This window comes from Pituophis catenifer, unplaced genomic scaffold, assembly GCF_029215685.1.
Source record: "Pituophis catenifer annectens isolate HBS135680 unplaced genomic scaffold, rPitCat1.0.hap2 SCAF_8, whole genome shotgun sequence".
Lineage (NCBI taxonomy): Eukaryota > Metazoa > Chordata > Lepidosauria > Squamata > Colubridae > Pituophis > Pituophis catenifer.
The window spans coordinates 73,940,458-73,952,565 of NW_027256888.1; the positions used below are offsets into that span (position 1 = coordinate 73,940,458).

At 42.0% G+C, this 12,108-nt stretch overlaps 1 protein-coding gene across 1 annotated transcript in view; it reads right to left on the bottom strand.

The window, feature by feature from the left end:
- Positions 1-12,108, bottom strand: part of CFAP299 (cilia and flagella associated protein 299) — a 294,342-nt gene that overhangs the window by 222,346 nt on the left and 59,888 nt on the right. Inside the window, exon 3 of the mRNA XM_070948954.1 lies at positions 10,769-10,859. Coding sequence (XP_070805055.1) covers positions 10,769-10,859 — 91 coding nt within the window. The remainder of the gene's footprint in view (positions 1-10,768; positions 10,860-12,108) is intronic.

The following is a 12,108-nucleotide window of genomic DNA, read 5'->3' on the forward strand; positions in this document are numbered from 1 at the left end:
GTTCTTGCTAAGAGAACATCACCCATCACCACCAAAACTAAACCAATGAACTGCCCTAAAAGTCAGAAAATTCAAAGGTCAAGGAGGAATTCTTCCTCCACCATTTTTCCGTTCCCCTGCCATTTTTCTCTGGGCAAGAAATCTGCGCAACCTGCTTCAAATAGACAACTTCTCCGTGCTACCTACGGTCTTGAATGGCCACATAAATAAAGAATTTTACTATTTGATACCTCTAAGGGCATAACCTGGACCTCAATAATTCCCTTATCCATTGGGAAAATATCTTGATTTCCCAACCTTAATTTTGGGACTCTCTAAATGACATTTCCTAAAATATCCCCTTAATTTATTATAGAACAATTTAATTTTCAGTCACAACAAGAACTGGCCGGGGCCGTTGGGATGAATTTTTGTTCAGTTTTTTTTTTTATTTTAACTGGATTCTTTTAAACCTTTTCCAAAAGGTTCTTCATCTGGTTTCCCTATGGGGAGAGTTTTAAATTATCCAACTGTTTTTTAGCATTTGGAAAGATGACTTCATGGCTCGCCTTTAAAATAAACAGAACCAAACAAAAATGCAAGATAAAATAAACCATCTCTATAAAACCTCATTTGAATAGCACCTTATTACAATTAATGTTGGAAATGCTCGGGAGGGAAATAAATCACTTTCCTAAAGACACTAACCAAATTCGTTGTAGCTATGATTTCATCCTGCAATTCTGAGCGATTCTTTTAATAAGGCAATTCTTTTAATGTGGTAGATATTTCAAGATATATCCTTGCCAAAAATTAGACGGCAGAATGTCAGAATGAGGTGGATAAAGTTAATTTCAGGCAAAGGCGGATCATAACTTCCCCGAACTGTATAACAGCTATTAATTTGTAGAAAAAACCTTCAGAATTTATGTAACATTAGGAACATGTTCTTTTTATAAAAGAGTTACTGCTCTACTGCTATAAATACCAAATTTGTCCAAAAAGAAAATAGTTATATCCTGGGGTGGGCTGCTGGGGGTTTGCGGGGGTTCGGGAGAACCTGTAGCTAAAATTCTGTGCAGTTCTGAGAACCCCCAAATCCCACTCCTGGCTGGCCCCGCCCACCCCGCCTCACTCCTCCCAAAATTCCCCATGCGGCCCATTTTGGATGCAGGTAAGTGCAGGGCACGCGCAGAGGATCAGGGAGAGCGAAAAACGGGCCTATCAGAAGTTCGGGAAGGCCGGAAACAGGGCCGTTTCCGGCCTCCAGAGGGCCTCCGGAGCCTGGGGAGGCCGTTTTCGCCCTCCCGGGGGCTCAAGGAAAGCCTCCGGAGCCCAAGGGGGCAAAAACGCCCCCCCTCCCGTTGTGGTGCAGGAGGCCAACTAGGCCACGCCCACCATGTCCACGCCCACCCAGCAACCAGGCAGAGAACCCCTTGCTAAAATTTTTGAAGCCCAACCCTGGTTATATAAAAGCAAGAAATAAAATCCTCTTAATTTGAAGCCCAGACTATAATATTTGGGAGAATACTGTGCTATTATAAGATGAAACACATGCACTTATACACCCGTTCCTCCAAAAACTAGTTTCTCAAAATGAGGACCAGTGTAATTAACTTGGATCTCTTTTTATAATGCTCGGTAATATAGGTCTTCTCCTGTCCAGCTTCAGGCTGGAAAAAAATTGTAATCAAATAAAAATCCTTCCATGGCGCAGTGGTTAGAATGCAGTATTGCAGGCTTATTTTGCCGACTGCCAGCAGTTCGATCCTGACCGGTTCAAGTTGACTCAGCCTTCCATCCTTCCGAGGTGGGTAAAATGAGGACCCAGATTGTTGGGGGCAAGAGGCTGACTCTGTAAACCACTTAGAGAAGGCTGTAAAAGCAGTATATAAGTCTAAGTGCTATTGCTATTGCTATTGCTATTGCAGGGTTCATTGGCTAATGTCCGCTTTCAACAATACTATTATGTTTTAAAAAACAAGACAAACAGTGAACTTGCAACCACAAAGTAATGGTCTCTTTTTAAATCTATACCATCTTATTTTTCTGTGCATTTTATTTATGTAGCTTGTTTTTTTCTTACTTCTTTCTTGTCCTCTGGTTAATATTGCTATCTCTGAAGGGAATAGAGAGAGGGATGGATGGATGGATGGATAGAATTTTGATCGCCTGACCATGGGGTCACAAGTGTGAAAAATTGGTCATAAGTCACTTTTTTCAGTGCCATTGTAACTCTCCAATCACTAAACAAATGGTTGTAAGTCAAGGACTACCTGTAATGCCAAATTTAATTATCTCTCCCCCATCTCTTCTTTATTGTGACTTGCTTGCATTGAGTTATGCAGACCTGGAATGGATTAATTATCTTTGAAAAGTTTTTTGGTTTGTATCCAGCTCAGACCTGGGAGATTGGAAAATATAATATACTGTAGTCTGATCTACTTTGCAAGAACCAATCTGGATCGGTCCCCTCTGGTCCCGGGGACCGATCCAGATTGTATCCTGGAACGTTATCCTGGGACATGCGTACCGTGCAGGTAGTCCTCGACTTGCGACCACAATTGAACCCAAAATTTATGTTGTTAAGTGAGACATTTGTTAAGTGAATTTTGCCCCATTTTACGACTTTTCTTTGCCTCAGTTGTTAAGTGAATCACAGCACTTGATAAGTGAATGATCTGGTTGTTCACTGAATCTGGCTTGCCCCATTGACTCTGCTTGTCAGAAGGTCGCAAAACGGGATCCCGTGACCTTGGGACACGGCAGCGGTCGTAAGTATGAGTCACTTGCCAAGTATCTGAATTTGGATCACGTGATCATGGGGGTGTCGCAAAGGTCGTAAGTGTGAAAAATGGCCTTAAGTCACTTTTTTCAGTGCCGTTTTAACTTCGAACAGTCACTAAATGAACTGTTGTAAGTCAAGGACCCCCTGTACACTCATTTACAAACTTATCCTTCTCTAAGCTCTTTTACCACCTTTTCTTATTGAGCCACAAATCTCCACACTGAGCTCTGCCTTGCAGGGACAACTTCTGAAGTAATTCTTGACCCAACTTGCTTTATCTTCCTCTCTAAAGCTTCAGAGTTATACATCTTAGTCAGTGCTGGGTTTCAAAAAATTTTACTACCAGTTCTGTGGGCGTGGCTTGGTGGGCATGGCATGGGCATGGCAGGGGAAGGATACTGTAAAATCTCCATTCCCTCCTCACTCCAGGGGAAGGTTACTGCAAAATCCCCATTTCCTCCCGATCAGCTGGGACTTTGGAGGCAGAGAATAGATGGGGGTGGCGCCAGTCAGAATTTTTACTACCAGTTGTCTGAACTACTCAGAATTTCCGCTACCCGGTTCTCCAGAACTGGTCAGAACTTGCTGAAACCCACCTCTCATCTTAGTCTAAAAATTTCAGGTTTTCTTTTCTCAAACCTGGTTCAAGAAGCTTGCAAGTTCATTTCAGTTCAACTCTGCAAACCAAGAATCGACTGAAATGAACCTGTGTCCTAGCCTATTTTTCCTTCAGGGAGCATGTTAAAAAAATAATAATCATTTTTAAAAAGTCAGAAAAGGAAAACAAAATAGCATAGGGTCAGTGGGGGGAGGGAAAGAGAGGGAGAGAGATTGCAAGGAAAATATTATTTTTTTAAAATAAAACTCATAAACAAGCTCCTGGCAAAGGTAAGATATTTGAGCTGCTGAAACGCCATTTCTTCTGAAAGCTCCTTGCTGCCTCTGCACCTTGGAGCAAAGAGTTATTTATACGCATTCCAGCTATTTCCAGGAAATACAAAGTTTAATTACATTTTACACTATGCGGAGAACTAGAATCTGGTATATGCTTTATATTTCAGGCATAAAAAGTTATTCGTTTGAAATGAAATTACGATTAGCCACCATGACTGACATAAACTCTGCACGGAAACCATTCATTTCGGCAATATGAGTTAAATCAAAAGGGAAATAAACATTTTGAGAATGTTTTTTTTTTCCCTTCTGCTTCGGCAGCAACTCCCATAAAAACTTGATGAAACGTAGCAAATAGCAAAACACCACAATGATACGTCAGCACAACCCAATTCACACATTCAGTTTCTTCCCCCACAATAAACAACACTAGTTCAACAGGAATGTGTGTGTCTACATTTTCATTGACACACTGCTAAGACGATACTGCTAATCAGTAGTGAACATGGTAAAGTTTCAACAATAAATATGAACATGGTGGAAACTGGGAATTAACAATGATTTCCCCAACCTGAATTGTTTTTATTAGGAATACTGGACCCAAAAATGAACAAAAACCTTCAATACTTTATATTGCACATACTTACCGCAGCAAGAATCACATTCGCAAAAAATTGGAAACAAAAAAATGTACCGTCAGACAAAACTGTAATTAGGAAAATTCTAGAATGCGCAGAGATGGATAAAATGACTATGGAGTTGAAAGAGAGAGAGGATTCGGAATATTATGAAATATGGAATAAAATGTACAGTTGGCTCGAAAATAGAAATCAGAACAAGAAATGTTTAACTTAATATTGATGAAACTTAAAGTAATTGAACAACATTAAATAAAGAGATGTAAATATAAACGAATATAAATGTGTAGATGACAATGAATATTATAACGTGTGTGTGTGTATATATATATATATATGTTGGAGTAATGCGATTATTCTACTACTGAGTAGTAAATAGAAATGATAGAATAGAGAACTACAAAAACAAAATACGTAAGTCAATACGAAATGCTGTAAAATTACCATTAATGTTATGTAATGTTCAATACGTTATGTCGTGACATGTTTTATTTTTATATGTGTGATTGTTTTTTGTGTTGTTTTTAAAAACAAACTGTTTAATAAAAATTAAAAAAAACACATACACAAACAAAAACAATGATTTCCCCAAATATCTACAAATCAATTTATTAAATTGAAATGTTTCTCTTCAGGCTATCTGTGTGTCAGCACTTCAAGCTGCATTTACTCTAATGCTGACATAAGAAGGAGAAGCGGAGGTGTCTGGAAAGGGACGTTTGACTTTTCACCTACTTATTTTCCCTGGAGATAATATCCCCTAGGAGATGGGATGGGAGGGGGGAAATTCCTTTGAGCTGGAGCAGTAGATTAGGGGTATAGTGACTTGGAAGATGGCCAATGAGTGCAGAGGAGTGGGGAACGGAAAGGGAGGGTTTTGGGTCTAGAAGTCAGTGTTGGCTGCGATGGAGTCGGAGTTAGAATGTCGTGCTTAATAAATGGGAGTTTTTCATCAAAGACTTTGTTTGAAATGCAATTTATTTGAGACGACCTCGAAACCTGACACTGTGTTTGTATTAATCATTTGATGATTAGACCACATATTATTTGGGAATCAGGGCCGTCTTAACAACATTATGGGCCCCGGTCAAAGCAGTGTACTGAGGCCCCTACAACAACTACTCACAGGAATAAAAATGTAAATGGTCGATAAAATTAAGCATATGTTTGCATGTTAGTATTAATTAAAAAATGCAGTAAAATATAATAAATACATTGCTGTATTTATATGATACAAGGTGCATTGAAGGGTTCACATACACAGATTAGTATGGGGCCCCTATGCTCGTGGGGCCCACAGGCAAGTACCCATCAGGCCCATGCGTTAAGACAGCCCTGTTGGGAATAACTTAAATAAGGTAGATCTTGGATATACTGTATAGCAGGGGTGTCAAACTTGATTTCATTGAGGGCCGCTTCGAGGTTGTGTTTGACCTTGAGGGGCCAGGGTCAGTGTGGCCAGCTCAACGTCACTCGTGTCGGGGCGTCTGTGGTGGCTCGAGTGCTCTGCCAGCGAAAATGGGCTCCCGAGCTCCGTTTTCGGCTGTGATGGCCTCCTGCAACCTTCTGCCAGCGAAAACGGAGCTCGGGAGGGGTGCACGCAGCCCTCCTGAGCTCCGTTTTCACTGGCAGAGGCACCGCGGGCTGGGTGGCTCAGTGGCTAAGACACTGAGCTTGCCGTTCAGAAAGGTCGGCAATTTGGCGGTTTGAATCCCTAGTATAGGTCTCCTGCGTGAGCAGGGGGTTGGACTAGATGACCTCCAAGGTCCCTTCCAACTCTGTTACTGTTATTTGTTAAATATTTCCAGGGTGGCCCCGTGGGCCAGTTCTTAGCACTCCATGAGCAAGCTCTGGTCCCCGGGCCTTGAGTTTGACTCTCCTGCTGTATAGTATAATAAACTACCAACTTAATTTCTGATTGCTTATCACCATTTGACTCTCTACTTTCCAACAACACCCCTTCCCCAAATTTCTTAAATATTAGGGTATACCGTAGATTCCATTATTTAATATTTGTAGGGCTGTTTACCCCCAAAAGAAATTTATTTCTTAATGGGAACAAAAGAATGCATTTCCTATTCATTCAAATTTTAAAATAAGATTGTTAGATGACAACGCTAGGATTTTATATGATTAACCCATTTATTTCATTCTAGGCTTTTTGTTGAAAAGGCATTTAACGCTGCACCTCTTCAACACAATAAGCTGCAGAATTAGCGTTCTGGTGAGGTTTTTTTTTTTAAAAAAAAATGGTAAGTATTTAACTACCATCTGCTGAGATGATAGGTCAAACGGAGAGATTTTTCAAAAGATACCAAATATTTTGAATTTAAAAAGCATTTTAGAAGGGTGGCTGTTTTTATTCTTTATCTCTAAAAGTAGAACTCACAATTCAGCAACCACGTTTAACACAATGGAAAGGCTACGATATAGTCCCTGGCAGTTTAATGTAGCCATTGCTTATATCAACGATTACCATATTTTTCAGAGTATAAGACACACCGGAGTATAAGACGCACCTTAGTTTTTGGGGAGGAAAATAAGAAAAAAGCTGATTGGCAGGTGGATCGGCCCCTGGGAATATCCCCCCGTCAGCTGTTCCCATAGGTGAATTTTAGCAACAGATTCGTTGGTTGTGAGCTCTGTGCCTTGCTTTTTTTTCAGCCTCTGAAAGCCTCTGAAACAGAGGTTCAGAAAAAAAGCCTCTGAAGCTCTGTTTGGGGGCTTCTTTTCTGAAGCTTCGTTTCTGATGCTTTTTCAGCCTCTGAAACCTCCGTTTGAGAAGCTGGGCGGGGCTACAGGGGTGGTAGCGATCATGGCGGGTGGTTCGGAGAACTGGTAGCGATGGTGGCGTGAGGCTCCGCCCACCCGCCTGGTTGTTGTTACTTCCTGGTTTTAACCAGGAAATAATGTGTTTTTTACCCTCTGCGCATGTGCAGAAGGTTTTGTCCATGCGCAGAGGGTCTGTGCACATGTGATGCCCGTGGCGCGTGCACTTCTGAACCGGTAAGGAAGGTAAGTAGATTTCACCCCTGTGTCACAGTCACTTTTTTCAGTGCCATTGAAACTTTGAGCAGTTACAACCATGTTACTAACTGAACTGCAATGATTCACTTAACAGCTGTTGCAAGAAAGGTGGTTAAAATGGGGCAAAACTCACTTAAAACTGTCTCGCTTAGCAATGGAAATGTTGGGCTCAGTTGTGGTTATAAGTCAAGGACTACCTCTATTTTAACATTTTTCCAGTTATACCTTTTCTACATCTGCAGCCTTGTTATTTTTCAGGATTGTCACAGCATGTATAAACCCTCCTTTCATCAAGTTTTTCTTTAATCCTAATATTTATAACATTAGTCTCAGTTCTACTATCCCAATCCTTACCATGCAAATCTCTAAAATACTCCTTCCAGCATTCTCTCGATCCAGTTTCAGCCTAAATTCCATCACTGTTATTTTTACTTCCATTCTCTTGGGCCGGAGGCGCCTTTTTTTCCTACTTCCTAACTAAAATTAATCATACCGAGACGAATTATAAAATACCTTATATCAACCGATGGAAATAGGCAATGTTACACTGTACCTTTGAAAACATTTGATTAGCTTGGATTTTTCAGGTAAATTTTAGATTGCAAGGTTGCTGGATCTATCACAATATATGGAAGATGAAAGCATATTTTTTAAAAATATCTTTTTAAGAAAAGATTGGATAACCATTTGTCTGAAGTGGTGTAGGGTATCCGGTCTAAGCAGAAGGTTGAACCAGTGGTGAAATTCAAATTTTTCTACTACTGATTCTGTGGGCGTGGTTTGGTGGGCGTGGTGTGGCTTGGTGAGCGTGGCAGGGGAAGGATACTGCAAAATCTCCATTTCCACCCCACTCCAAGGGAAGGATACTGCAAAATCCCCATTCCCTCCCCACTCCTGGGGGAAGGATATTGCAAAAATCTCCATTCCCACCCCACTCTGGGACCAGCCAGAGGTGATATTTGCTGGTTCTCCGAACTACTCAAAATTTCCGCTACCAGTTCTCCAGAACCTGTCAGGACCTGCTGGATTTCACCCCTGGATTGGACTAGAAGACCTCCAAGGTCCCTTCCAACTCTGTTTATTCTAAATCTAAATATTGTTTATTCTCACATGTTACTAATAATCCAAATTGTAATCTATTTAGTTCCATTTACATAATTCCATCAGTGAATGATTTACCCCTTTTATCAATACCGGTAGCCTTCAACTTACAACACTTCCTTTGGTGACTGTTCGAAATTATAATGGCGCTGAAAAAAATGACTTACAACCTTCACAACAGTAAAAGAAGAGAACAATAAACAAAGCAACAATGTCATTTCATACATTGCATGAATATCAGAAGCGCTCAGGAGGATGTTCAGCCAACACAACATAAGTGCACACTTCAAACCCATTAAGGCAGAAGCTTGTCCACCCAAGGATAAAACATCCAGACACAAACTGAGCAACATGCTATATGCAGTACAATGTAGTGAGCCATGAGCAGATCTGTACATTGGGGAAACAAAACAACCACTTCATAAACGCATGGCACAACATAGGAGAACAAATCCATCAAGACTAGATTCAGTGGTCCATCTGAATTTAAAAGACAAAGGCGACTCTTCTGAAGACACCAAAGTCCACATTTTGGACAGAGAGGGCCACTGGTTTGGAAGAGGGGTCAAAGAGGCCATCTACGTCAAAACCAAATAGATCTTTCTCAACAGAGGGGGGAGGGATATGACCAGCAGTGGGTTTCACATATTTTTGCCACCGGTTCGGTGTGCGCGTGTATGCTTCCTTCATGTGCGCCTTCCACGCATGCGCCCGGCCTTCCACACATGTGCTTTGCTCATGTGCGGACCTTCCACGCATGCGCCCGGCCTCGAAAACATGGCTAAATAGGATGGCATTACCTCCGGGTGGGTGGGTGGGCCTACCTCTGGGTGGGTGGGTGGTGGGTGGGCCTACCCGCAGTCACCGCTACCGGTTCACCTGAACCGATCCGAACCGGCTGAATACCACCTCTGGATACGACAATATATCATCTATCTATCTGTCTACAACACAGTCCTTTCAACAGTTCCAAGAAGGTTCCACACCTATTTGCACTACTCAAGTGACACAGATAAACCTCCAAGTGGCCTCAACGACCCTCTAATAGAATGCAAATGACCAGCTGTCTGCAAGGAGTATAAATTCTTCCATTCCCCATCATCCAGTCAGAGCTGAAGAAGCTGCTTGGATGAGAAGCGAAACATCTTCAAAAGAAAAACCAGTAAGTCCTGTTGCTTCTTGAAAGCAAGAACTTGGGACTTATGACTGTTTTTCACATTTACGACTATTGCAGCATCCCCATGGTCACATGATCCAAATTCAGATGCTTGGCAACTGGTTCAAATTTATGACGGTTGCCATGTCCCATGGTCCCATGGTCACTTTTTGTGAACTTCTGACAAGCAAAGTCAACGGGGAAGTCAGATTCACTTCAAAGCTATGTTGCTAACTTAACAGCTGCAGTGATTCAGTCAACAACTGTGGCCAGAAAGCTAGTAAAATGGGGCAAAATTCACTAAACAGATGTCTCACCTAGAAAACAAAATTTTGAGTTCTGTTATGCTCACAAGCCAAAGACTATCTCTTTATGAAAGTGTGTGCCAGGTTTGTTCTGGAACACAAGATTGAAAATCAATGTGAATATAATGTGAAAGCACATATAGAAAATTTAGGGATGCGGTGGCTCAGTGGCTAAGACACTGAGCTTGTCGATCGAAAGGTCGGCAGTTCGGCGGTTCGAATCCCTAGTGCCGCGTAATGGGGTGAGCTCCCACTCCTTCTCCCAGCTTCTGCCAACCTAGCAGTTCGAAAGCACGTAAAAAATGCAAGTAGAAAAATAGGGACCACCTTTGGTGGGAAGGTAACAGCGTTCCGTGTGCCTTTGGCATTTAGTCATGCCTGCCACATGACCACAGAGACATCTTCGGACAGTGCTGGCTCTTCAGCTTGGAAACAGAGATGAGCACCGCCCCCTAGAGTCGGAAACAACTAGCACATACGTGCGAGGGGAACCTTTACCTTTACCTCATAGAAAATTTGCAAGCCACGGTGAGTGGTTATTTGAAAGAACTCTTCATGAATTATTGAAAGTACAAATGGGCAGACTTCAAATATGACTCATCTATTTTGATCTGGATTTTAATTAGGCCCAATGATGCACCGAAACCATGAACAGAATAAATAAAATAAGTATGAATAGGCAAAACCTCTAAGCAGGTTGTCTACATCCAGAGATTGGGATTTAGCACAAAAACAAAAACGTACATACAGGTATTCCCATGCGGATGTGTTCAGATATATTTTCTGATTCTACATTCTCATATTGACAATTTGTAATTCCAATGTCTGAATGGTAGATATTAATTGTACGCTGCTTATAGAACTTTTCAGGTTTACTCACAGACACTTTCCCATTACGGTTGGCTTCTTCCCTCTCCGCCAAGGCCTTCAGAAAATTATCTTTCAACTCTTTCCCAGCACTTGACAAAATTCTAGAAATGACAAAAAACCAGACAATGGTGTTTAACTTGCTTTCTTCTTGATCCAAACAACCCTTTAAAGCAAGGGGTCTCCAACCTTGGTAATTTTAAGACTTGTGGACTTCAACTCCCAGAATTCTGGGAGGCTCAGGGAGGGTGAAAAATGGGCATACAGGAAGTTCGGGAAGGCTAGAAATGGCCCTGTTTCCGGCCTTCCTGAACTTCCGGTAAGCCCTCCAGAGGGCCTCCGGAGCCTGGGGAGGCCGTTTTCATCCTCCTGGAGGCTCGAGGAAAGCCTCCGGAGACCAGGGAGGGCAAAAATCCCCCCGCACCGTGGTACAGGCCGACTAGGCCACACCCATCATGGCTATGCCCACCCAGCAACCGGGCAGAGAGCCCCTTGCTAAAATTTTTGTAGCCCACCCCTGATTTCACCCAAGAAATTTGCATTGACTAATTCACATTTGGTCATTTTACCTATATATCTAAATGAAAAATCCCCTAAACGTTTACCTTTGCCCCTGTGGCTAACGGGGGCATTTTCATAGCAAACTACTACAAGGTTTGTCCCGTTATCTATAGCACAGTTGTTTTGCAGCACGACATGCAAGTTCCACCACACCTCAACGGCACCTGTGTAAACTTAGTAACCATTTGCTTATCTATCCCACGCGGCTTCAGCTAACTTTGCATTCCAGTAATTCTGTTTGGCTAGGATTCAATTTCTTTATTAGGACAAAATCCCTTATAAAAACCCCACCTTCACCAGAGTCATCATCTCACATAGAAGGTAGCTAGTTAAGAAGATAAGAAGGTTAGTAAGAGCAGTAGATCGCAAGGAATATTTGGATGGGCCCTAGGTAATTTTGGAGATCTTCGCAGATTCTCTGGAGCAGGGGTCTCCAACCTTGGCAACTTTAAGATTTGTGGACTTCAACTCCCAGAATTCCTCAGCCAGTAAAGCTGTATGTTCTAATGATCAGAATTACATTAGGTATAAGATTTAGGCTGCCAATGACAGAATTCACAAATGATGGAAGGTACAGATGGTTATTTTGGTTGCTTTGCTAACTATCTGCTATCCCACTTTCCACACAGAATAGAATAACAGAGTTGGAAGGGACCTTGGAGGTCTTCTAGTCCAACCCCCTGCTCAGGCAGGAAACCCTATACCCATGATGGCAAACCTATGGCACGTATGTCAAAGCTGGCATGCAGAGCCCTCTCTGTGGGCATGCGAGCCATTGGCCAGCTCAGCTGC